This window comes from Enoplosus armatus, chromosome 20 (assembly GCF_043641665.1).
Source record: "Enoplosus armatus isolate fEnoArm2 chromosome 20, fEnoArm2.hap1, whole genome shotgun sequence".
Classification (NCBI taxonomy): domain Eukaryota; kingdom Metazoa; phylum Chordata; class Actinopteri; order Centrarchiformes; family Enoplosidae; genus Enoplosus; species Enoplosus armatus.
In genome coordinates this window covers 17499295-17525592 of record NC_092199.1, presented here as the reverse complement: position 1 = coordinate 17525592, position 26298 = coordinate 17499295, and the positions used below count along the sequence as shown (strand labels likewise).

The window sequence follows — 26298 nt, the reverse complement described above, 5'->3', positions numbered from 1 at the left end:
TGAAGTGAAGCTGCGTACGACTACGGGTCAAGTCTATATGCGAAATCCGTCTCCATCCTTTTTTTTTGGGGCCATAATGACCCCCAAAATACGGCGAGCATAAACTACGCGATTCACACTATCGGACGATATCGATATTATAGGCCTTTATTCCTTAGAAAAACTGAAAGGGGATGGTGAAATTTGTATTGTTGCAGAGGGAGCTGGGATTCTGGGGGACGGGGGGAGTGTGAATGAAGGGGTTGTAAACCATTCAAAGAAGGTGGAATAATTGTCGAGGTAACGTAAATCAAAGGTTAAACGCTGAACATTTAGGATAAGCAACGTTATTCGCCAACGAAGCAAACAGACGTAACGTTAGCTGATAGCGAAATGGAGCTGAGAGTGGGGAATCGATACAGACTGGGCAGAAAAATCGGAAGTGGATCTTTCGGGGACATCTATTTAGGTGAGTAAAAAATGTTATCTTCAACTTGACCGTATGTTTACTAACCAGATGTTCACTGCCCGTTATTATCAACATTTTAAAACATTTCCGAGTCCAAATTATATCCGCTTCATGTCGTGTTTGTATTCAGCCCAGTTTACGTCAACAAGCTAGCTAGTTGTTACTTTTCCTTAACGTTGCTTCTGTCTTGCTAAGTTAGCTAACTATTGCGATCTACTGAAATGACGAAACAAGGCAATGTGAGTCGAAATACCCTGACCGGTTGGTGGCATTGCAGGCATTACAGAAAATGCAGATATCTAGCTTGTTTAACTGAGATTTGTGTTACATATACACAATGCTGCAATGCTGCTGCTGTCTTAGATTAGTGTGTATCGTTAGCAGAACAACGCTGATTGTTGGCAGCTCCAGCCTACATTACAATTATGTGCCAACAGCTACACGGCTCGGCCGAGACCCTACACAGTCAACACCGACATAATAATACAAGCCCTCCCGTCCCCCATTTACATTTGGCAGGCACCAAAGAGTTTCAGTTTTCTACTCACAACATTGATGGTTGTCATTTTAGCTGGCGAAATAGGTAGCCAGCTAAAATGAAAGAGTAACCTAAACTAGCTTGACCCCTGCGGTCTCTCAGCAAATTCAAGTTCTGGAGAGGACTGTAGCCAAATGGTTAGGTAATTCTGCCCTGTCCCTTTCAGTTTTCCAAGGTTGCTTCTTTCTATTTCTATCACCCATTTGATGTATTGCGTGGATTTACTGTTGAGTAGTCATGTGGGAATGTTTGGGACTGTTATTTCCGGTTGATGAAGGCATCAGTTAGCTCCTAAACAAAGTAAACTTTGATGTGCAGGCTTAGGAAACTTATCAAGAGTCAGTTTAATCTTGCCATGTCATAAGTAGATGGTTGGTAGGTTACAATTATGACATGATTGCCGCAATTATTTAAGTTGACCACAATCAAAGGAATTTTAGCCAGTGTTAGAAATGTTCCAATAAACAGAATGTGAATTAGGTGTGTTTCCATCAGCTGGGTTGAGGCAAAACAGTCTACCTGAGCACAAAGTGAGGGGTTTCCTGATTTATAGCAGTTTACAGCAGTGTGTTTGACAGCTCTTGGGAAAGTTATGCTGGAGATCATTGACAGTCATTCGCTGCTTAATTTCAGTATGTGTAAACCCAGTTTATTATTGTTGTGTAATGTAATCGGACCAAACAGCTGATCTGTCATGTCATATTTGCTAAATCATTATTTGTATGACAAACACGTTTGCCCATTTGTCGCGTAAACTCTTCATGGACAAAAGGGAGAGGAAAAAAAACCTCAAGTGAGTGTAAAACCTTTTTATATATGTTGCACACTACTTTTCTTTGACGGCACTGTATGCAGACCAGTGTAATCATGTCAATCAACATATGAAGATAGATGAAGAGACATGGCAGTTAATGTGTACACATAATAGAAATAAATATAAAAATTGACCTGTGTGCTTTGACAACCCAAAGCACACTGGTAATGTAATGATGAAAATATATGTAAACTATACAGTATCTTTTTAAGGGGCCGCTGTTGCTATACACTATCCAATTGTGAAGTTAAAAATGCAAATCATAGGCTAAGTGTTGCTGCATAAGACTAGCACAATGTTTTATCTGTGTCGCAGTTAATTCCTCTTTAGCCTTGGCACAGTCTTTGAGGCCACCTCCCCGGTCAGACGCCAGGTTAAACCATTGGATAGTGTATGAGTCGACCTCACTGTCCGGAGAACTGCTAGCATGGTTCTTCCTGTTGACAGAGAACATCCATCCATATTGTCCATCTACCATTTGCATGGTCACAGACTGTTTTAACAGGATTTTACCAGAGCAAGTCCTAGTGCTGGTCTTCCCCAGTCTAAAAGTGGGAATAAATAGATCCAGGCCACAGCTCCGGAGGCAGAAATACCTGCAGAAAGCAACAGGAGAAGAGAAAGCACACAACTTTGGGAGAGAGAAGATGTTGAGTTAGTAACATGCATTAATGGGATAAGTGTACAGATGGAGAGAGAGAGGAGCTCAGTACTTCATAGGAATTCTCCTGGTAGTGGAGGCTTATAGCAACTAACTATAAGCTTTATCAAAGAGGACAGCCTTAAGCCTACTGTTAAATGTGGGGAGGGTGTCTGCCTTCTGTACCCAAACTGGGAGCTGATTCCACAGGAGAGGAGCTTGATAGCTGAAGGCTCTGGCTCCTGTTCGACTTTTGGAGACTCTAGGAACCACAAGCAACCCTGCATTCTGGGAGCGCAGTGCTCTAGTGGGGTAATAGGTGAGCTCTTTTCTATGAGCTCTTTAAGATATGATGGTGCCTGACCAGTAAGAGCTTTGTAGGTGAGGAGAAGGATTTAAAACTCTATTCTGGATTTTACAGGGAGCCAGTGCAGAGAAGCTAATACTGGAGAAATATGGTCTCTTTTCCTGGTTCTTGTCAGTACACGTGCCGCAGCATTCTGGATCAGCTGGAGAGTCTTCAGGGACTTATTGGGACAGCCTGATAATAAGGAATTGCAATAATCCAGCCTAGATGTAACAAATGCATGGACAAATTTTTCTGCATCTGTTTGAGACAGGATCTAACTGATGTTTCAATGTTACGGAGGTGAAAAAAGGCAGTCCTTGAAGTTTGTTTTCTGTGGGAGTTAAAGAGACTTAAAGGAGTTAAGTCAAAGACAACTCCAAGATTCCTCAGGGTGGCACTGGAGGCCAGGGCAATGCCATCTAGAGTAACTATGTCTTTAGATAATGTGTTAATTTTTAGCATGTAACACACTAGAGGGAGCTCTAAAACAGTCTAAAAGAAGTCAAATTTCAGTCTTTCACAATCATGAAAACGAAACAGTGCAGTTGTTAGCAAATAGTTTGCGCATGTGTGCGCTCTAAAACAATGTTTCACCTCTCACTGCTGCACATAGATTTATCTTAAATAGCTTGTTCTAAAACTGTTGAGTACGCCTATGTAATGCAACAAAAATTGGTTCAAGACTGTTAATTAATGTAAAAGGATGCTTGATTCTATTTAAATAAGTTAATATGCAACAGAGAAATGCAAAGCCATGTTTCCGTCCAAGCATTTTTATGCAAATGATCTAATTAGAAAAGGTGGATGAAAAGCGACAAAATTTGACAAAACTCAAATCATTATCACTGAAGAGGTTTTACACTAGTTTGAGGTGGGGTCTTTAGGTTATGCTTCAAATAACAAATAGGCGATGAAAATGTTTGGTCCAATTACATTGCACAACAATTCTAAACTGGGTTTAAACCAGCTGAAATGAAGCAACAAAGGACGGTCTGTACATGCTCTCCAGCAGAACTTTCCCCAGAGCTGTCAAACACACTGCTGTACCTGTAAAACCATGACAGATAAAATTTAAGCTTTCTGTATAGTAGTAAGTGGAATTTTATTTGTAATTTGTGTATTAACATTTGTCCTTTTCCAGGCACAGATATTTCGGTGGGTGAGGAGGTTGCGATTAAGTTGGAATGTGTGAAGACCAAACACCCCCAGCTCCACATTGAGAGCAAGATCTACAAGATGATGCAAGGAGGAGGTGATATATCAGCTCACATGCTGGAGTCCTCATCTCTCATTGGACTTGTGATGTCCATCTCAGCCCTAGTGTGTTCAGCTTCCATTTCCTCATCATTCCCCCCCTCTAACCATATATTTATTTACTCCTCTTTTCGTACAGAGTCGCATGGTCATTTTTGTCCCTTGCCCCCACCATATCTGCTTTCTTGTAATTTTCTTCCTCATTGATACTCTCCTCTCCCTTACACCCACCACCGTCTCTTTAAATGTGATGCTTACATGGCTTCAGCAGCTAGTGATCCACATGAGTCACCAAACAAAGCTGAGGGAGAGAGCCTGGCTGCAACACTGAATCAACTCACAGCCTTAAAGGTCCCATATTATTCTCATTTTATTAATTATTATGCTTTCAGCTATATTTTTATTCTCGGACTCCACTAGAGTAGCTTTGCATGATTCACAGTTCAAAAAATTCCTTATTTATCTTATACTGGTCCTTTATGCAGCCCCTCAGTTCACCCTCTGTCTCCACCACACTGTATATAAAGGTGGAGTCGCAGGATCGAGGTCCCGCCCTTATACTCGCCCGACCCAATTGCGAGCACACCACAGTCAATTAAACCTGTCAATCATGACGCCACACCCCTATTTCTAAGTAAAACCAAACTTATCAGAAAAATGAACACTTGAACAAACATCAGTGTGATAAGAACTACCTGAAATGACAGAAACCATCTTTGGGAAGAATGTATTTGACGTGATTATTTTAGTTTGGCCCATGTCCCATCTGCTAACATGGAGGGGGCAGGGCTTATGACATATACTGCAGCCAGCCACCGGGGGCAATTGAGACGTTTTGGCTGTCATGTCGTCCATATTTATATACAGTCTATTGTCTGAACCAAGCTGTTTTAGCCCACTTTCTTCTGACTGGCCAACTTCCTGAAACCTACGGAGGGGCAGGGAGACGCCTTTAACTTAATGTTCATCAGACCACAAATGAGACAAAAAGTAGGTTGTGCAGTTGTTAATATTGGGTAAACTGTGTAGGATTTGTAGCCCCTTTTCTACCTAATCTCCCTATTTAAGGCAACCAAAATAAATTGGACACATAATTATACTTTTAAAATCACGATAAAGAATATGTGAATGGAATGGTGGCTCGGTTGTTTGTACTGTCGCCTTACAGTGCAGTGTGTGTTGCCACCCTGAATAGGCAGCGGGACAGAAAATGGTAATAGTCCAGACTGCAAAGAATGTGCTGTCACTGAAGTTACAACCCATACACATTATCAGATGTGTGACATCTACCCTGGTGATGCTATTGCAGCCAACTTCTTGCTTGTGCAAGTAAAACACATCATCAAGAAGAAGAGAATACAATTTTGTGTTCTTACCACTGTAATTGTGTCTACTCCCATGTTTTTGCAGTGGGCATTCCAACAATAAAGTGGTGTGGAGCAGAAGGTGACTACAACGTGATGGTGATGGAGCTGCTGGGGCCCAGCCTGGAGGATCTCTTCAACTTTTGCTCCCGCAAGTTCAGCCTCAAGACAGTCCTGCTACTGGCTGATCAGATGGTGAGACTGCCTGCTCACTTCTCACACACACACACACACACACACACACACACACACAGACACACTCTTTACCTCCTGACCTCTGCACGTATCCTACTTTTAGATTGTATCACACTTTCAACTACTAATCCAGAGCAGCTGAAAATGAGAGCAGAAAAGGGCTTCAGTGTTTATATGGGCCACTTTAAGCCTTATGCTTAAATTGTTTAAATTCATTTTTTACCTCATCAATCTACACCCAGTACTGACATAATGACAAAGTGAAAACAGGGTTTTGGATTTTTTTGCAAATGTATTACAAGGAAAAAACTAAAATACACATTGACATAAGTATAGGAGATGTTTCTACCACCTTGATTGTCTCGATCAAGTCCTCTTGTGGTAAATTAAATGATAATTTGCAAAGACGCACGCCTGTCTATAGAAGGTCTCACAGCTGACAATGCATATTGCAGCAAAAACCAAGCCATGACGTTGAAAGAACTGCCTCCAGAGCTCAAAGACAGGATTGTGTCAGGGCACAGAGGTGGGGAAGACTACAAAAAATGTCCAGGTGCATTGAAGGTTCCCAAGAGCACAGTGGCCTAGATAATTCTTAAATGGAAGAAGTTTGGAACAACCAGAACTCTTCCTAGAGCTGGCCACCCGGCCAAACTGAGCCATCAGGAAAGAAGGGCCTTGGTAAGAGAGGTGACCAAGAACCTGATGATCACTCTGGCTGAGCTCCAGAAGGACAACCGTCAATGCAACACCCCGCTGATCTGGGCTTTATGGCAGAGTGGCCAGACGGAAGCCTCTCCTCAGTGAAAGACAAATGACATTTGGAGTTTGCAAAAGACCATCTAAAGGATTTAAAGAGGATCTAAAGATTCTCTGGTCTGATGAAACCAAGATTGAACTGTTTGGCCTCAATTCTAATCATCAAGCACCGCTCATCATGCCCAAAGCAGCAATGCTCGACTACAATCAACAGTGTGGAGACCGTCAGTGTCACAACAACAGCACCAACGCTATGCATAACCGTATATAGCTACGCCCACTTATGGCTAGCGCTAGCAGCAGCAACCTTAGTGAGGAGAAGCGTCAACAGAGGGAACAAAGTAGGCTGACAACAATCGGAGAATTCTCCAAACGTCTGATCACCGACCACAGACAAAGGAAAATAACAGGTCTGTTTAGTCAATTTCATTGCGATGGATATTTGACTGCTCGCTGCAGTGTCTGGAGATGGATTTAGGGACATCATCCATCTTGAACTCCCCTCACTTACTTTGCTGTGGAACACCATCACACACCAGTACGATGAATTGCGAGTGCATTATCTGACTGCCACCTGGGAGTCCAAAATACACTTGGAGGCTGAGTCTACAGTGACCCGGGTTTGAACACAAATAGAAAACACTCAACTTCATAGAATATGTTTAATTTAATTTATTTTAATTTAATGGTTTGCCTTGATTAACATCATGATCATCCAGTTTAGTCAGTAAATTCTTAATCCAACCCTAACCCCCCAAAATGTGACTTGACTGTGGTGTACAGAATGGGCGCTTAGCAAATGCCCTCATAATTAATATGGTGTGTGACCCTAATTTGTCTGTTTTGGATTTTGTTCTTCTCTACTACAGATCAGTCGCATTGAGTACATTCACTCCAAGAACTTCATCCACAGAGATGTGAAGCCTGATAACTTCCTGATGGGACTGGGCAAGAAGGGCAACCTAGTCTACATTATCGACTTTGGCCTAGCTAAAAAATATCGTGACGCTCGCACGCACCAGCACATCCCCTACCGTGAGAACAAGAACCTGACTGGCACTGCGCGCTATGCCTCGATCAACACACATCTGGGGATTGGTAAACAAATATAGTCAATAGACCTGTTTGACGTCAACACATTACTCCAAAATACTTAAATACTACTTCAAATTCATTGTTGAGTGCAGGAATGACTGCTTTTTCTTTCTCTTCTCTTCGTCCTTCTTCTTGTCTGCTGTCTCCCTCTACAGAGCAGTCAAGGCGCGATGACCTGGAGTCTTTGGGCTATGTTCTCATGTATTTCAATCTGGGCTCGCTGCCTTGGCAAGGCCTCAAGGCTGCTACCAAAAGGCAGAAATATGAGCGGATCAGCGAGAAGAAAATGTCCACCCCCATTGAGGTGCTTTGCAAGGGATACCCCTGTGAGTCTCAACTTACTTTCTTCATTTAAATTTTTATGTGTTTATAATTCCATATTGACCAATATTAATGGAGAACAGTCAGTCACTACCATCAGCTGTGAAATGTTTTCTCCGTCTTCGCCACAGCTGAGTTTGCGACCTACCTGAATTTTTGTCGCTCTCTGCGCTTTGACGACAAGCCGGACTACTCATACCTTCGGCAGCTCTTCAGGAACCTGTTCCACAGACAGGGCTTCTCTTATGACTATGTATTTGACTGGAACATGCTCAAGTTTGTGAGTACTAATCATAATGTCCGAACTGTCTACAGTATTTATACTTGAAAAGTGTTTATAGATACCGAAAATACCTTGATTCATGACGAGGAATTTGTGTTGATACCTTGATATTTAATTTTAGATTAGCAATTTCTTTTTTTTGCGTTTTATAATTTTCATGTTGTATTCCCGTCATATTCATTTCCTTCAGGATTGAATCCTTTTGATATGGTAGAAAAGCCTTTGAAACTGCATTTAAGCAGAGGAGACGATCTGATTACAAATCCTTCCACGTCGTATTGTAATGCTGGTCATGTCAGACTGATATGAAATCATCCTCACTAGGGATGCTAATTTAGGATTGTTTTTCCTGACCGATAGCCGACCCTCGTTAACCGATCATTAGCCGTTAACCGACCAGATTAAATCAGAATCAGGAATATTTTATTGATCCCCGGGGGGAAATTATACAGTACTGGTGCTCCCATTTAAGAGTAGAAAGTAGCATAAATTTAGAAATGAGAGTATGTACAAAAATAAGATATAAAAAAATAAGAAATAAAAAATTACACATTTACAATATTTAAGTGAAAAATAAAAATGAAAAATATATGTATATATCTGTATGTATGTATGTAATGCACTGTTTAAAGTCCGTTGGTGTCTGCCACCCTCAGCCTGCTTCCCCAGCATGCAACAGCCTAGAGGATAGCACTGGCCACCACAGACTCGTAGAACATCCTCGGCATAGTCCAGCAGATGTTGAAGGACCTCAGCCGCCTCAGAAGGGCATTAGTGTTCTTCGCCCAGGTTTATTTTTATATGTGCAATAGCAAAACAAACAACAGAACATGAGGATTCACTCAGCGACACACATTGAATCCTAGAACATTTAGTAGGCATAACAGCCTAGATCCCCAGTGTAGAAACATATTTTATAACTTATTAAAATAAATAGCCTAGCAAACAGTAGCCAGACTTTTGTAATAGACTAATTAATAACCTGACTTTTCATCAGCCACCACCAACAGGTTGACATTTTTGGCTTTTACTGAAATCTCTCAACAGCTATGGGATGGAATATCATGAAATTTGGTACAGATATCCATGTTGCTCAGATTATGACTCCCTACTCACCTTGGCGATCCTCTGACTTTTCCTGTGATGCCAGCAAGTGGTTCTGGTTTTCGTTGAATTTTTTTGCTGTTGTTGTTGTACACAGGGAGCCAACCGTGCAGCGGAGGAAGCAGAGCGAGAACGCCGGGACCGGGAGGACAGGCTGAGGCACGGCAGGAATCCAGGAGCCAGAGGAATACCTGCCGCATCAGGACGACCAAGAGGAACCCAGGACGGAGCGCCACCCACCCCGCTAACGCCCACCTCACACACAGGTCAGTTCATTCCAGCCCTACATCTGTGAGTAGATGTGGCAAACCCATCAGCGTAGCGTTTAAGGATTTTAAGATTTCAACACTAGAATTCAATGGTTTACAATATGCGCTCTGATCTGACTATGCTTGTTTATTATGACATTAATGCAGATTGGCTTATATTATTATTATTATTATTTTTTTCCTTTATTCAAAAATAAAATGTGTTTTGGTCATTACACATACTCGACATACCCTATTTGTGTGGAACCTGATGCAAATAGGGAAGTATTCATGAATTCTATCATCATTTTTTTTGGTTTCTGATCTCCAGCAAACACATCCCCTCGACAAGTGTCTGGTATGGAGCGTGAACGAAAGGTCAGCATGCGACTGCACCGTGGCGCTCCTGTCAACGTGTCCTCCTCAGATCTAACAGGACGGCAGGACACCTCCCGCATGTCCACCTCACAGGTACAAGACACCCCTGAGACACATCTGCTTTCTTATTATAGTGTCTCCTAAACCCACTAGCATTGATAGAAAGAAGAAACGATGCACTCATCCCAGGATTGGCTTGAGATAGAAGTCCTCTTCTGAATATCTAGGAGGAAGCTGTGCTTTAAGCTTTACAGTAACTAGTAGCAGGTGCAATTACATTTAAAAGTTCATTAAACTTTGTCTTCATGGAAGTCTGTATCTTGTTACTTCACTAATCAGAGACTAAATGATCTTATGGAGAGGGATGCTAATGGAGTTTTTGTCTACATCATTTACAAAAGACTTTCTCCAGTTGTGTGGTTGGTGCAGGATGTGGGTTCTGACTTGACATATTGGGCCTTCTCTCTCCCTTCCCCCAACCTCAGAATAGCATTCCCTACGAGCATCACGCCAAGTAGACGCTCGCCACGTCCTTGTGTGACGGCGGCAACACTGGGTGAGTCCCGTCCCTAAAGCACCAGGGATGCATGGGTCTAAACTCCAGTTCTGTACTGGGCTGCCTCAGAGTCTTGTGTTCAGTCCTGGTTCCAGCATGTTTCTTTTCCCAGCCTATTGTCTGCCATTTTTTAATTCTCTAAATAGACAAGGGGCACAAGAAGAAAACATATGGTAGGCATGAGATTAAATCAGCAGCATCAACAGCTGCTCTATCGCAGCTCTATCTGGAATCAGGGGTGAATGGCACAGCAGATGCTCAGTCATTCACCAATGAGCTGGACATCCAGTTTGTGAATGAGGTTTGGCTTCAAACGCACTGAAAGCGATTTGATGAGATTTGAAATGCCAACATCACAGAACCAGCAGTATTTTAGGAAAAGGTCGCTATTTAGGGAATATTTTTGTATATTACAGATGCCACCGTTTATTTTCTATACATTTCTAGTTGAGTAACATTATATGAAATGCCAAACACCACAGAACCCGCAGTATTGTGGGAAAAGGTTGCTATTTAAATGTAGCCCCCCCCCCCCCCAATATTCATTTTCTACACAGTTTGTTGCCAGTAGAACACCGGTAAAGCCACATAAGTCATGTGTCTCGAATTCACACAGCACACTGCCTGAGTAGGCATTAGCATGTTTAAACGTTCGTGATAGATTATATGGGTCAGGTGTTAACAGGTGCTGCGGCTACAGAAAACACAGCTTTGGCTGCATCGAAAAAGGTCGGAGTAGGGGCGTCGAGGCAGTTTGATGCGCCTCATAGCGCTTTTGGTGCACGTTCTGCCATTTAAAACAATACTTCACAACGCACTCATCGGACACTTTCAGTGCAGTTGGGCCTTAAGTCTCATTGAACAGCCAGATACTGACTGTTGTCTGAGCAGGAGGGTGCAGTCCTCTGAGAACTGGAGTGAATGCATCGTAGTGCACCAGAGCCTGAGACTGTCACTTCCCCCATTGCCTATTCAGGGTTGACATGATGCCCTTTTAATCTGCTCTGTGGCTTATTGCTTGCACTGTCGGTTTGATGCCTGAGGCCACATAGATCAGATAGCAGGCCTACAGCTATAGCATCCCAAAGGAATTTACATACCTACACCCACCCCTCCAGCTTTACTTGGTGCTTGTTATTTCACCTGCAGATTTCCACTACAGGAACTTAACAACCCCTAACTTGAGGTGCAGCCATTGGCACAGGTTCTGCTTTTGTACCCACTATGCTCACCCCGCTTTGGTGAGTAGCATAGTTAGAGGTTAGATGTGTGTGCAATGTCCATTGACCATGTGGGTTCTGTGGGTTCTGAATTCCTCCTGTCTCTTCATGTAATCCCAGACTGACTCGATGTTCACATCCAGGATCTGTGTGGTGGGGGGGGGGGGGGTGGGGGTCTTCTTTTTGCTGAAGATAATTCTTTATGACTGGCTGTATGTTTGGGGTTGTTGTCATGCTGCAGAATGAACTGAGGCCGGGCCTCACATGCTACTTTCTTTCTAGGCCGCGTATACATTTGACACCATAATATTCCACTATTTGCTAAAGGAATTTTTCAACATCTAAAACATGATATTTCCTATTGACACACTAATGCAGAATATATAAAATAAGTGTTTTTGTCTAAATTTTTGCACATTACTGTATATCTGAAACATTTGTGCAACACAGTGGAAAACAAGGAAGAATGTGGAATCTAGACCCTCCAAGATCTTACAGGCTCAGGTTATTAGAAGCTCCAGGTTAGGGGTTGCTAAGATCCTGTAGTGGAAAAAGGGCTGATGTTAGCTTCAAGTGAACTTAGGAATGCATTTGACACAGAATGGGGACTGTGGATTTTTGTCCTTGACTACTTGCAGTGTAGTCACTCTACAAAGGGATCTCTTCACCAATAATGCTTTCACCATACTTGTGACAAAAAATCCAAACCTGTTCTTTAAGTTAGTTTTCCTCACAGCCTTGTTGTTGTGCAGATGATGACTTTAGTGTGTGTTTGGATTGGTTATAACCAGGGGTGGGCATTATAAAAACCATGAATAGTGCTGTCCGTATCAATGTATTTGTTATGTAATGTTATTTAGCTTCATCAAATGCCTTTTGTGCCTCTGGTGTCTCTTAGCCGTGCTGCAGTATGAGCGGTTACCCCATCACTGGCTGTTTGCAAACTCATCACATCCTGTATACCATGCGCCTGCAGCTGCTTCACAGCTCTGCCACTAATCATTCCATTCCTTGACCTTTTACTCAGTTTTGTAATTTCATAACATCTGCAAATGTCCTGCCTGATGCTGTAAGCCTTCCCTGATAGCTTGTTCCCTTCATCACAACAATATAAAAGCATGTCTTTCTATGAAATGGTATGAATTTGTCTCTTCACTGTCCAATGTAGTGCCGCAGGAATGAGTCGTAAAACCCGGAAATGAGTCAGCATTTTTACACTTCCTGTTACCTCGTCTGAAGGTCAATGGGTTTTCTGAATGGGTTTTTTTGGTTAGATGCCTGAAATAAGGTCTGTGGTTAACACAAGCTGAAGAGATTTCCACCTTTTGCTCTACGACATAAAATATGTCAGTAGATACCCCCACTCGTGAATTTGGAAGCTTTTACGTGTCAGCAAGTGGCTAAATGAGACTACAGAGGTTGTCATGGACATTAACGTCTTCATGCCAAACACGGAAAGTCATCTACTCACTAGTCCGCCTTTACAGCCTCGTTGTGTTTATACTATATATCTATCTATATTCTCTTCAAAGTGAAGCTTAGTGGTGGTGACGTTGAAGTGACGCGACCGTGGTGTAGTTCCTTTATAGCCTAACATCAGCTTTTTACTTCTGGTTATTCCATTTATGCTTCAAAAATCCTAAAAGTGGTGTTCATTAGTGAAGATTATCTTGCTGAACAAAACGTGTAAGAATCATAAACTTTTGTTTGCCACAGAGTTTATTTTCTGCAATAATCCAAAATCCCATGGAACAATCCCATTGGCTTTTAGTGGAGGGAACCAGGGCGACGCTAACTTCAGGGTTGGCCTACAAAAATACGTCTTTCCTGCAGCACTATTAGGATGTCAGTGAAAAGCAGTTGAAAAATGTTGTCCAAAGTCTTAAAATATTGGGATATTGGTATGAGCAGCAATCAGCTGTCTTTAGTTCCAACTCTGCAGCTGTTTCCTCAGTTAATAAAGTGTGCAGTCGTTTGGTAACGTAGCTCAGGGGTGTCTTTGTGGTTTGAACATTTAGCATTTAGACTGTAGATCAATTTAAAGGCTTTACCTCCATGCTCATCCAGAAGCAGAAGCATGCATGGAAAGCTTAATGTGTCCAGTGATATAGAACAGATGTAGGGTGGTGGTGGTTGTTGTTTATTTTGACCCTCCTGCTTGTCCTGTGTTTCCTCTAGATGGTGTCCGGTGTACCGCCTGCCGGTCTCCATCTTCTCGCTCCTCGATGAGCAACCATGGCGGACCAAGCCCTGAAGCAATCTGACATACTAATACTACCGCCCCCAATAATTACTACTGCTACTACTACAGCTACTGTTGGAAACCAGCCTCTGACTCAGCACAAACTGCTTTCTGACTGGCGGTCTTGTTTTCTCTCTCGCTCTCTCTCCATTTCTGTGTGTCGTCTGACCTCCTAAAACATTAAAGGGTGTCGGACGTCAGGACTGTTTTCTCTCCACTTCTTCAGGAGACATCTCCACATTCCCCCCCACCACCACCAGATTCTGAATGGGCAGTGATTTGTCTAGGGGACAAACATGGCAATCCAGCAGTCTTTTCTAGGACACCTACTGACTGATGAAGCAACAACTAACACCACTGGCTTCCTCCTTCCTGTGCAGAAAAACCTCTCCACTTCCACTGTCTGCTAGTTTCATACCTGATCAGTAAAACAGCTTTCTTTCTCTTTTTTTAGCATTAAGGTGTATCAAGCTGAACCAGCAGCTCTTCATTGTCTCTGTGTGTGTGTGTGTGTGTGTGTGTGTGTGTGTGTGTGTGTGTGTATATATATATATACACACACACACACACACACACACACACACACACACAGTATATATGTGTAGCTTTTTTTTGGGGTGTGATGCTTTTCATTGGTATTTGCAGTTTTCATTCCCTCCCTTTGTCACTTTTTTTTTTTAAATAATCGCCACAGCTGATGTGGCCCCTTTCAGTTACTCTATAACCATTTGTATTAAATAAAAAGAAACTACTTCTTTGCATGTTTTTAGAGGCGAGCCTTCACAGTCGGGTGTGGAGGCTTCGAGTGCTGTTTGAACCCATGAACATACCAAAAAATATGCTTTGGTATGTTTGGGTGCAAGAGGTTGTGTGTTCACCGATTTAGTTGGCAAGCTGGTCACCTCCAGGCTCTGGTGTCCAATGAGCCCTGTTCCCTTTCTAGTGTCCTGTACAAAAAAAAGTGCACTTTATGTAAGGGGGCAAGGGCATCATCTGACATTTTACCAGATGTCCATTCACTCATTATTTTGTTTTTAATTTGTATTCATTTGAAGCTGTGAATTACTTGTAATATGGATTGTAAATTGTTTTGTTTTCACTGACCTGTAGGGATGGGTCCGATCATGAGCTTGGTCCAGGAAACCTGGCTGCTGTAAGTGTAGTAGTCTCCCATCAGAGCCGTGGAGGTATTCCAGAAAGCAGCGATGTGGGCAGACTAAAGTGGCACTAAATGTGAAAGATGTTTTGTATGACGCGCTTTCCTTCTCTCAGTAGAGAGGTTCAGTTCTTCATGAATCCTCTTGCATAAACAGTTAATTGAAATGACAGGCTTTCTCCAACAGCAGTGTTTTGGGTTTGTTGTTGTTTTTTTTTATATTAAACGCGACTCATCTGACGCGTCTGGTTGTGAGGAATAACTCGGCCACGTCGGAATGAAATGGCCTGTCGTAATTCATACTTGCTGCTGCTCATTCTGTTGAAATAGTTCTTGATTTTGACCCTTGACCTCTTTGGTCAGCCGCTCTACACCTATTGGAGTTATGTAAGCAACCAGATCAGCAAGATTTACTTTCTCACATTTATATTTGCCACTGTAATTGTGTACCTAAACTGTAAATAAATGAATTACTTGTACCTTTTTTTTTGTATATTATTTGTATTTGTATTTTACAGTGCCTCTGAATGTATTAGTTTGTGACCAAAGGGGGGCACTACAGGATGAGCTTTGAAAGGTGCAAAAAAAAAGTAGACCTTCATTTGCATGTATGAAGTTTTATCCATTTATGGACAACAGTTGCTGTCTCCAAATAAGACTGATCATTTCTAGAATTCCACCAGCCGAGCAAAGATGCCATGTAGTCAATTTTCACAACAGAAAGTATCATTTATTTGGGAAAACAACAGGCACCATATTCTTATGTGGACATCACTCAAAAATAGCAGTCCAGTGGGTGTGTGCTACATTTCTTCACCCAAGCAAGTGGTGCTGGCTCTGTAATGTCGGTCTGTTGAGCATTAGATCAAACACACACAGCAGGCATAGGAGCACATAGATCACAGCAACACACAATACAGCAGGTCCCAGTGTTAACAGCATTCAGCAGACCTTTGCAGAGTAGAGAAGACAAGGTAAATGATAAATTTACCATTTACCACAAGGTAGGACACACATTAGCTGAGTAGTCAGCACAGGTACGCTGCACTGCAGACTAACAATCAAAAGTTTGTTCCAGTGTCCTGCATGTTGACAGGCCCAAATATTGAACTGTTTTTTATCACCAGTCTTTTGACTGGAAGTTGTCCCGTCGTTACACAAAATGTCAATAAATAAAGCAACCACAAATAAAAGTGCAACAAACAAGTGCATTATTCTAAATTTCGAGTGTGAAAAGTTGTTCTTGATCAGCGATATCAGATACTTTACTGTTAACACAAGGCCCACGTAGTAGTTTTTCCAGAGCTTTCAACGGCATCTCACAGTCTTTATTAGTGGATGGAGGTGTCATCATGTGACCTAAGCACAGTCACGACACAACAAGTTCTGTCTCTGAAGACAAGACCGCCCCCCCCCTTACAGTTGATGACATGATGACTGAGTGTGTGAGATGTGTTTCAAAGCTCAAAAAAAAAGCCAGTAAGTGGAACTTCAGTGTTTTTTTTTGTCAACTTACATTTTCATGCCCAAAAGGAATTGCTGTATTTGCAGCATTTAGCCTATACAGCAACTCTTATTTTAAAGGTCCCATATAGTGAGTGAAAGTGAGGTCTCCATGTCTTGTTTGATTCTAAAGCAGCTCTAGGTGCTGTATAAATACTGTGAAAGGATCAAAACGCTCAGTCCACGGAGAAATGCACACAGCCCGTATTCAGACGCTGTGCCTTTAAACGAGCCGTCAGGACTTCCGTAAGGTTGTGATATCACAACTATACAGTCACCGCACTCAGCCACGCCCCCAGCAGGTCATCTGATCCAATCACAGCACCACCCCCCAAGTACAGGGATGCTCATCCACCCGCTCAGTCTGTCTAAGTTATTGGAGCGCTCTGCTCAGGACGACTCTTTAGGTTGTTGGAGGTTGATCAGTTTGTCTAAAACGGCTTGTTTCAGTCAGAGGGGGAACTGAGGGGCTGCAGAAAGGGCCAGGAGAAGATCCATAAGGACTTTTTGAACTGTGAATCATGCAAAGATGCTCTAGTGGAGTCCCAGAATAAAAACATAGAGCTGAAATGAGCAGAATATGGGACCTTTAACTCCAGGGTAACTGTAATGTACAGTGTCTGATCTAGATGTTGTATAGAACCAATGAAACCGCTCCACCTTGTATCCATTATATCCAGCAGTTATTTTCATTTAAAGGGCAATATCGGTCCTCTTTTCTTCTTTGTTCCCCCCTCACTTTCTGTGTGGCTCCTTAATCCTCCTCAGTACTTTTTATGTGTGTCCTCTTGGTGCACAGTTTGTCTTCTCCCACCGCTAGTCTTATTCATCATAACGATGTGTTTTCCTCTCCGCCCTCCTCCCCCATCTCCTTCACCATCATAACCCCCTCCCCTGCTTTCACAGCACCGACTTTTCCGTTCTCTTTTCCCTTTGGCTCCTCTTCGCCATCGTAGTTTTCCTCGCCTTCCACCCCGCAGTTCAGCCCCTCCTTCTCTGAGGCCGTCACAGCCATCTCCATCTTAGCCTCTGGATCTTCCTGCTTCCTGCTAATGCAGAAGAAGTTACCCAGGCTGATGACAAAGGCCGCCAGTGTGACCTCACAGCCCGCCAACAGGAAGACGTACATGTACTGATTGGTGGCATCCAAGAGGCGACCTGGTGGAGAGTGCAAGAATGTTAGCATGATCGTTACTGGTTCTGGCTGCAATATTACTTATTTGGTGGACATTTCTGTCCATACTTAAGGCTAGAAAGCTACTGTACGCTTCATGTCATGGCTCTTTGTGACTTTCACCCCATTTACACCTGGTATTAAAATGTGATGTGATGTGATCTGTATCCGGACAGATTATCCATCCGTGTCAGAGAAATTTGAGGATAGGAAGCACGCATTCACGTTCATCCTTCCGTGATCTGACCTGCTCCAGGAGGTCCCACTAGCACAGCGATGGCTTCCACCAGCAGCACCAGACCGATGGCGCTGGAGAACTTCTCTGTCCCAACAATGGCCATGAGGACCTCGAACTGAAGCGCTCCCACCATGCCGTATGACATGCCAAAGAAGATACAGAAGACCACGAGACCTGCGTAGTTGTTCGCCTGTGAGGAGAGAAGGAGGAGATGTGACAACAGGTTAAGAGGAGTACATATAGGTGATGAAACAGGCCTTGTTGATCAGAGGAGACTAGTCCAGTTCTTGGACCTATATGATGGCAACAGACATGGTTTCTAGTAAATCTTCTATACAGGGGTTGGTCTTTGTGGCATACAGGCCTGTTCCTCTCCATTCTCCTTGTAACATAGAACCCATTGCTGCAATGGTACCTGTGATCCTATGAGGTCGGTGCACCCATTGAAGATTATGGCGAAGCTGAACAGGTAGACACTTCTGGGCCGCACCCACTTCATGCCTGCTATGAGTCCTGATGCGGGCCGGGCAAACATATCAACAAATCCCAAGATGGTGAGCAGCAATGCCGACTTAGTGTCCTCATAGCCAAGGCCTTTAGCATAGTTGACCACAAACACGGGGGGCACAAACAAGCCCAGCACCATGATGGACGCTGCAATGGTATAGATGACAAAACCCCTGTCCTTGAACACACTGAAATCCAGCAGTTTCTTCGTTGGCTTCTTTTCCTCCTCCTTGGAAGCTGTGGGAGTGCTCTCCTCCAGCTCCTGGGGCTTCTTAGGGGGCAACAAGGGCCTCATGAGGGCACCACAGGCACAGCAGTTGAGCAGCATCCCTCCCAGTATGAGGAACCCCCCCCTCCAGCCATACTGGTACTGGAGAATCTGTCCCAGTGGGGAGAGACAGCACAGTGCCACGGGGCTTCCCGCTGCCGCCAAGCCATTGGCCAGAGGACGTTTCTCACTGAAGTAGCGATTCAGCATTATCAGAGACGGCTGGAAGTTCAACGCCAGACCGAGACCTGAGGAGAGACAGAGAGGCAGTGTTCCAGAAAGCATTCCAAATTATCCTGAGCAGCAGGTTGTGAACTCAGGCTCAGTCTTTCTTGTTTTGTATTGAAATGCTGTAGAAAACAAGACTTACTTTGAATTCCTTCAAACTTTTCATGATCATTTTGGCTGTTTTTATGTGATTCCGTCACTGCTGGTGAGCAGTACCCCAGGCTTGTGTTGAGACAGTAAAATTACAACATGAATGCTGGCTTGTTTCGACAGATTTCTGAGCTGCAGGGAGGTTTTTTTTTTATCATTGGTGGCATTACTTTCACCACTGTGAAAGGTACCAAGACCAAAACAATACGTGTTTTAATACCTTACTTATCGAGAAATATAAACACCATATTATAGTCTAGAGTGTGTTTGCCTAGTTGCACATTCTGAAAAGGACTGGATATATATATTGTGGCACTAGAGGAAAGGTCAGGGAGCCACCAAAACATCCATATTCAACCTCCCCTCTGGGGAACAAGAACATCCACAGCAAACTGCATGGCAACTTTGGTGAGTAGGCCTACGTTCTTCTGTGTCATCAGGGGACGCTTAACTCCGCACATCTTCAACAGTGTTTATGTTTTTACTCTTTTCTCAGTAATACAATGACTAAAAGACGTTTTCTTCGTAGCCGCACTGAGGTGATGTAAGAACTTGACCATCAGAGCTTCTGTACTGAGTGTTTTGTCAGAGTGATTGCTCTCAGCTGATTGGTTTATGCGCTCTCCCTCCTGCCTTTTTTCCCTCCTCTGCTCCGAGCTGGACTGTTTCCTTTCTCGCAACAGGTGGGTGTGGACTTTTTTCAGTGCTATACTGTTCATATCTATCCAACCAATGTGTTCATTATTAAATTGTTTACAAGAGCACATAATTGCGCGAGAGATCCCCCTAGAGGGTCCAAAGTCCATCGACCACAGTCTCACAAAGGGTATGTATGTGTGCACATTTCTGTGTGACCCTACCTGTAATAACTCCAGTGCAGAGGTAGATGTGTATGATGCTGGTGGCAAAGGAGGCCAGAATCATTCCCAGCGAGGCGAAGAGCCCTCCAACCATCATCACTGGTCGACAGCCAAACCTGTTCACCAACACCGTGCACAGGGGGCCTGAGAAAACACAGTCGTTCAGTGAGTATACAGTATACATAGTGCGGTTCATCACTATCACATGTGATGAGTGTTAAGCCTTGTCCTTACCTGTGCCATATAGCATGGCGAGCAGTATTGACGAGATCCAGGCGGTGTCGCTGTAGCCCACGTCAAACTCCCGGATCAGCTCCTTGAAGAAGACGCTGACGGCCTTGGGGAAAGCGTAGGAGAAGCCAGTGATGACGAAGCAGCCGGCCAACACCGCCCAACCCCAGCCACCGTCTGGTGCCTTCACCCCGGGAGGCCCGTCGTCCACCACTGCTCCTCCCATGATGCTCTGTGACTGCTGTGTTGAGGTCAGTGGCTATAAACACAGAGGTAAAGACAAAATCTTTTAACCTGTGGTGTCACTCTGGCTCATATGAATTTCAGATGTTCATGTTGATTGTGTGAATTATTTTAAACTGTAGTCATGTCCGAGAGCACTTCATGCTTACTATAGTTTATAACTAGGAGGTCAAACAATATGTATCAACAGCTGACTTGTTTGGATTTGAGGCTACCGTTTGTGGGAGAGGTTCTTTGTTATTTAGAGTACTTCTATTTAAAGACTGTGTTGTGTGTGTTGTGTTTTTTTTTGCAGTGAAGGGTGTAAATATGGGAACATGGTATCTGCTGGGGGTCATTTATTGTTGACAGCTCGTCAGGACTGATGAAGCTTCCTCCTGAAGACACACACACACACACACACACACACACACACACACGCTCCCCACATGCAGACACATTCTCTCATTTCCTACACAGCCTTTTATCTCTGCTGTGTACCCTCACAGTACTATAACGCATACTTACATACATCATCTCTTATACATTGCATTCATCCGTTCCACGTCTACAAGTCTTTCACAATCTAGGGTTCAAAGGGTCATCTCTGTGTAGTAATATTGACCTCGTTTCTTGTATGTGTTATTATTTTCTTATCTTATAAAATGTATTATTATTGTGTGCTGAATCAGCCTGGGAACAAGATTATGGTAAATGGACTTCACTTATATAGCGCTGTTCAACTTTAACCGTCGTGCTTTACAGATCTGGTCTCATTCATCCATTGGTTGGAAGATGCTCCTTTGAGTAATGATACACACGATTTTATATTATATATATATATATATATATATATATATATATGTAGTGGGAAAATACAACACATCCCTTCTAACACCCTTAAAAGTCTACCACGACAATATATATATATGATAGATATATTACAGTACATACAGGTTTTGGGGTTTGTTTATCCTTTATGACAGATGATAAGCCATACATATTATATTTATGACATATGTAAAGTAGGCTTAGCTTTCATATATTAAGATAAGATAATCCTTAAATGCCACTAGTGCGGCACCATTTTAGATTAGATTATCATTTTAGATGATACATATATCATATGTCTTGTACATTGTTGCTTCTTGGTCACTTTTTCTGTTGAATTTTCTTGAGCAAATGTGATATTCCTCCCTTTGTTTCATTTCAATCCTCTGACATACAACGTCATACAAGTTGTTCAATAACTTCAGAGAGAAGGCTTCATTTGTCTTTAGCAATTTCTTCTTCATTGCACTCATTTGTGACAACAGTCTATCCATGACAGGATGTTTCATGAATAGTATTGACAAACTCAGGGAAGTTTGATCAACTCTTGATCTGGTACTGAGAGCACGGCGCAGGTTGTAGTTTTGAAAGGACAGTTACACAATAATAGTCCATTAATAGTTCATCGGATTCTCTGTATCTTCAGACACATACTGTATATTGCTGACAGTCTGACAGATGTTCTATTGTGTCCCCAGAGTTTCCAGCCCTTTGCCAGTCACCTGATTCTGCTCCACCCTGAACACACGTATCCCTGATTCTCTCATTCACCCACACCTGTCACTTGTTCCTTCAATTAGCCCCAGCACATGTATCCCAGCAACTCTGGCTTTCACTCTGCAAACGCAGCCAACTTATTGGAATGCACAACCAAGCTGGAGTACTGCTATGCAAACATACAGCAAGTGCACGTATATATAGACACAGAGACCCAGTGATATCAGTATGGCACCTCCCTCAAATCCCCCCTTCCACACATCATCCATACCTTTCATGACCCTGGTGTGACCCGTGCAGAATTCTGTCAGGAGCCCCAAGTATCAGCACCCATGCTAAAATAAGACCCTTGCATTCTTCATGCACACACACACACTAGCAAGCTCTCACACAGGGATAATTTCTCATCCCTGATTCGCAGATGAAAGGCACTTGGATGTTATCCTGCACTGTGTATGCAAATATGCATGTGTGTGAGAGAGAGACAGACACAGTAAAACAGAAGAAATCATCTTCTCCTGCCCGACTATACCATCATTTTTGAGCTCGTCTTACTTATTTCTATAATGACTGCAACACTCTGCCAAGAAACTAAACTAATATTTATTGCTCTGTAATCAGAATCAGAATCAGAATCAGAATCTGTAGTTGCTGTATCAATTGTGTTTAATAAACTGTTGTATTATTGAAGCTGCTCTCCCTACCAGGTCCATCTACCACTGTGCAGGTGCCTTGACCAATCAGTGGGTGTCACAACTGCCGCAACAAGGACATGAGGACTAAAGAACCCTTGATGACTTCCAACCCGCCATCACAGCAAATTGTGTTTACAGTTGAATCCAAGGGGGGAATCTAATATTTAGTAAAATCCTAGGCCGTATTTGAAACCGCCTACTACATGCTACTGACAAATGCAGTATGCAGTACATACAGCATGCTGGTTTTCTTATCAGAATGCAGTATGAAACTGTCAAATCCATTATTTTGCAGTATGCCTGGCCAGGCTTAGCCGGTTTCCGGTTTTGGAAAGCGGAAGTTAAAATCATGCAGGTATTCTGCCCCTGCCTCATGAAGTGGGATCAAACCTTTAAATGAGGCCTTGGAGATCTAATACGAGTGAAGATTCAGTAACTGGGTCACTTATTTCTCGCCTCAGATTTGTTCAGAAACAGGTTTTGGTGACTGCTGAGGTGAAATAAGTTTACGTGACGTTAATGGCAATCCACCGTCAGCGCTTTGCATTGTGGGAGACAGTAGGCGAGGTGGACTGGTCCGATCAGTACGACATCCTTTTGTTTTTGACATATTGCATATTTAGCTTTTGTTTACATACTACATTCTGGCCAAGTCAGTTCGTACTGGTGGTTTAGTATAATACAGTCCTAGTTTCTCTTAAACAACAAGAGGGACATCTAGAGAAAGCTGGCTGTGTGAGGGCTGAACATACTTACATTATCGATTATGATTATATAATATAATTATAATAGATATTTTTATCATAACAATGTATCAAATGACAGTGACAGGGGTCGCCTGTAGTGATGAATCCATAGAGAATTATGATGTGGTGTGCACATTTAAACACGGGATCTAGGGTTAGGGTTAGGGTTATTTATTGCAGGCAAGGGTGGTTAACAGTTGAACAGTGGTTTAGGGATGGTGGATGCTGGGTGATTTTTTTCTATGCAAAGAAATATTAAAAGTATGAATACTATCATAATAATAATAATAATAAATTAGGTCATCACTTTAACTTACATCATTAATGCATCCACATAGCATTACACTCTTTCCTTAAACTCATGAATCTAGCATAATAAATACAAAACATGTTAAATATGTTAACTTCAAACAATACATGCCATAACAACCAAATAAGGTATTACACAAGGTGAAAAAGTCCATATTTAACTCACATCAGTTCTCTTTGTTCTGCATGGAACAGTTTGGAGGGAAGAAGAGAGTCACAGGCCTGAAGGGCGGAGTTTATATAATATTGGGGGAGTGGTGTAATCAGGAGGGATAGTCTGTGCCATGATGCAGGTGAGGTGGAGACTTGTTATTTAACAAATGAGAGGAAGTCCAGAAACATTGGTCAATGCCCCCAGAGGCCAAATTGTTATCACATGATTGCCGATGGGTTCCGAGGTTGTGATTGTGATGAAGTTGCCAAGTGGAACTGCAGCGATTATAACATTAGATCCGAATATATCATCTGGCAAAACTGACCAAAGTCTTGCAGTTAAATCCAGCTCAACATTTCAACAGTTTTCTGTACCATTTGCCACATGATTCAGCAGCCACTAAGCCTATACACATCATCAGGTGACTCTCCACCTTAACCAGTCTGAGGGCCTTCAGGCTTCCCTGAAAGGATTCCAAAGGGACCCCAAAAAAAACAAGCATATAGTTAAGAACTTTACATACAATGTATACAAAATGGGAGACAGCAAGGACCAGACACAAATCTGAAACCTGAAGCGATGCACTACAAAGAGACATTGACATTTGTCATATAGACAGAGCTTTTTTGGGGGGGGAGACATGTCACTCCCTAAAATGTCATATAAATGATTCGTCCACCTTAATTAACTCTCTCTTATCCTGTGGACGCATCAGGGAGATCATTTCGTCCAGCCATTCAGTCACCTGAATTGCTGAAATCAGTCCCAGTCATAGATGCCCTGTCACCCACCGAGAATGTGCTTAACTTGTTGCAAATGCAAATGCAGCTCTCACTCCAGGGGTACTAGGACAGGGGTAGCGGCCCCAGTACTCATTGGGACCCTAACCCTGCAGAACCTCCCACAAGACACCCATGGAAGTCAGACACATCATAGGCCTTCATCAAGTCAACACACGTAGACAAGATGGGTAAACTCCCATTTAGAGGGGTCCTTGTCATTAACCAGATGCTTCTTCCTCACCATTCTGTCAGGCAAAAGCACCACCAGGTTATAAAAATCCACCAGGGCTCTGACCAAAATATTCTAGAGCACGGTCTGTATGGGAGATGGACGGGATGGTGAACATTTTCCACCCCTCATTTTTGCCACATGCAGTTTTACCACATAATACCTCCCTGTAAGCTCTCTTCTTTAGCTTTCTAAAGTTCTACGTTTTAATATGGGTTTCCAGGGGGTCCCCAGCATAACAGGGAATCATTTATTTTCACTTTAATTCCATCCATAAGAAACACAAAGACAGTTTAGGGGTCCTTGACGTGAAACAGTTTGAGAACCACTGACATAGAGAATACATAGAGGTAATAGTATCCCATGAAGACACACTAAGATGAGTTGCTTGAGCAGTTCATCTCCTGTACAGTTGAAACCGGGTGAAAATGTGTTTTTTAACAGTGCATCCTCAACATCAGGGGACTCAGCCCACTAACCAGCAGCATTATAATCATCTGGATTTCTTAATGGTCCAAGCTGAGAGACATGAGTTGACTTGAGGAGCAGTTTATTAAAACGGAGAGAAGTGACGATGTTGAGAGTTCCTGATATGATCCGCCTCTGGGATGCGGTCGAGCGCACGTAGGCAGACCGACTGCGTCATCCCCATTACAAGACTGTGAGAGTGCTCAAACTTTGAGGCTTGTTGCATCACACGCGGACGTCTTCATCACCCACCGAACCAGGAGACAAACCCAGCGTGGAGGGGCTGATATAGTTATAGCTCTTAGTTTGTTGCCTTGTTAGTTGGTTAGACTGTTTCGGTATCATGTTATTTTATAGCTACCAGGCTAGTCTCGGAAGTCAAGAGCACACTGACCTCGACCTGTAACGTTTAATAGAAAATATAGATGGAAGAATGTTTATTAAGCAGCATTTACTCCAGGGTAGCCTACAAGTCATGGGTTTCGGTATTATGCCCCCCCCCCCCTTAGATAAAGTCGCGTATACTAAACTCATTCTATGATGTAAAGTAGACAGACTGTTGTGGTTCGCTGTGCGTGTGGCGTAACTACAAAACCCCCGGTGGCTTACGTGAGGACCGAGGCGTGGGTCTTTGATGTGCATCCCCGGAGACCATCTGACAAGGTTCAGCAATAATAACACGTTATAACATCCAGAGGCTATAACCATCTGACACAATTGGGCCTATCGTAATGTAAATGTAAATACTAAAATACTAATAATAACTGCTAATAACTAATAACTGCTTTACTCTTGGTCGCCTGATATTCAGCCACCTGTTACTCGGCGTACCTGGCGTACAGCACTGTTACAAATACGGGAAAGACATTCGAAAAAGGCAGTGACACAGACACACAAAGCACTGATTGAAAAAGGGAAGGGAAATAATGACACGGTACCTGCTGAGATGCTGTCTCCCTCCTTCAGAGCCCCTCTACACGAACCGCGTGTGCGCGCCTCAGCCGCTGTCTTTATCCCCAGAC

At 43.0% G+C, this 26298-nt stretch overlaps 2 protein-coding genes across 6 annotated transcripts; one reads left to right on the top strand and one right to left on the bottom strand.

The window, feature by feature from the left end:
- Positions 1 to 17944, top strand: csnk1db (casein kinase 1, delta b). 5 transcript variants are annotated; one of them, XM_070927581.1, is made up of 10 exons: positions 1 to 448; positions 3931 to 4041; positions 5454 to 5602; positions 7231 to 7459; positions 7612 to 7782; positions 7909 to 8057; positions 9262 to 9430; positions 9744 to 9883; positions 10276 to 10346; positions 17818 to 17944. In XM_070927581.1, the coding sequence occupies exons 1-9, from the start codon at positions 373 to 375 to the stop codon at positions 10306 to 10308; spliced, it is 1227 nt and encodes a 408-aa protein (XP_070783682.1). In that variant the 5' UTR covers positions 1 to 372; the 3' UTR covers positions 10309 to 10346; positions 17818 to 17944. The 5 variants fall into 5 exon arrangements, with proteins under 5 accessions (XP_070783682.1, XP_070783681.1, XP_070783680.1 ...); XM_070927580.1 differs by lacking the exon at positions 17818 to 17944 and adding an exon at positions 14919 to 15443; XM_070927579.1 differs by lacking the exon at positions 17818 to 17944 and adding an exon at positions 13745 to 14377.
- Positions 17297 to 20349, bottom strand: slc16a3b (solute carrier family 16 member 3b). Its single transcript, XM_070927576.1, has 5 exons — positions 20127 to 20349; positions 19893 to 20036; positions 18295 to 18902; positions 17889 to 18069; positions 17297 to 17625 (listed from the first exon to the last, which is right to left on the bottom strand). The coding sequence occupies exons 1-5, from the start codon at positions 20347 to 20349 to the stop codon at positions 17297 to 17299; spliced, it is 1485 nt and encodes a 494-aa protein (XP_070783677.1).
- Positions 20350 to 26298: the final 5949 nt, after the last annotated feature.

Excerpts from the sequence above, each read along its gene's own strand:
- csnk1db (XM_070927577.1), top strand. The coding sequence starts at position 373 with ATGGAGCTGAGAGTGGGGAATCGATACAGACTGGGCAGAAAAATCGGA. Across the intron at positions 449-3,930 it reads TTTCGGGGACATCTATTTAG|GCACAGATATTTCGGTGGGT; the intron begins GTGAGTAAAAAA and ends GTCCTTTTCCAG. Across the intron at positions 7,783-7,908 it reads GCTTTGCAAGGGATACCCCT|CTGAGTTTGCGACCTACCTG; the intron begins GTGAGTCTCAAC and ends TCTTCGCCACAG.
- slc16a3b (XM_070927576.1), bottom strand. The coding sequence starts at position 20,349 with ATGGGAGGAGCAGTGGTGGACGACGGGCCTCCCGGGGTGAAGGCACCA. Across the intron at positions 20,037-20,126 it reads CGCCATGCTATATGGCACAG|GCCCCCTGTGCACGGTGTTG; the intron begins GTAAGGACAAGG and ends GTGTTTTCTCAG. Across the intron at positions 17,626-17,888 it reads AGTGGGACCTCCTGGAGCAG|GTCGCCTCTTGGATGCCACC; the intron begins GTCAGATCACGG and ends ACTCTCCACCAG.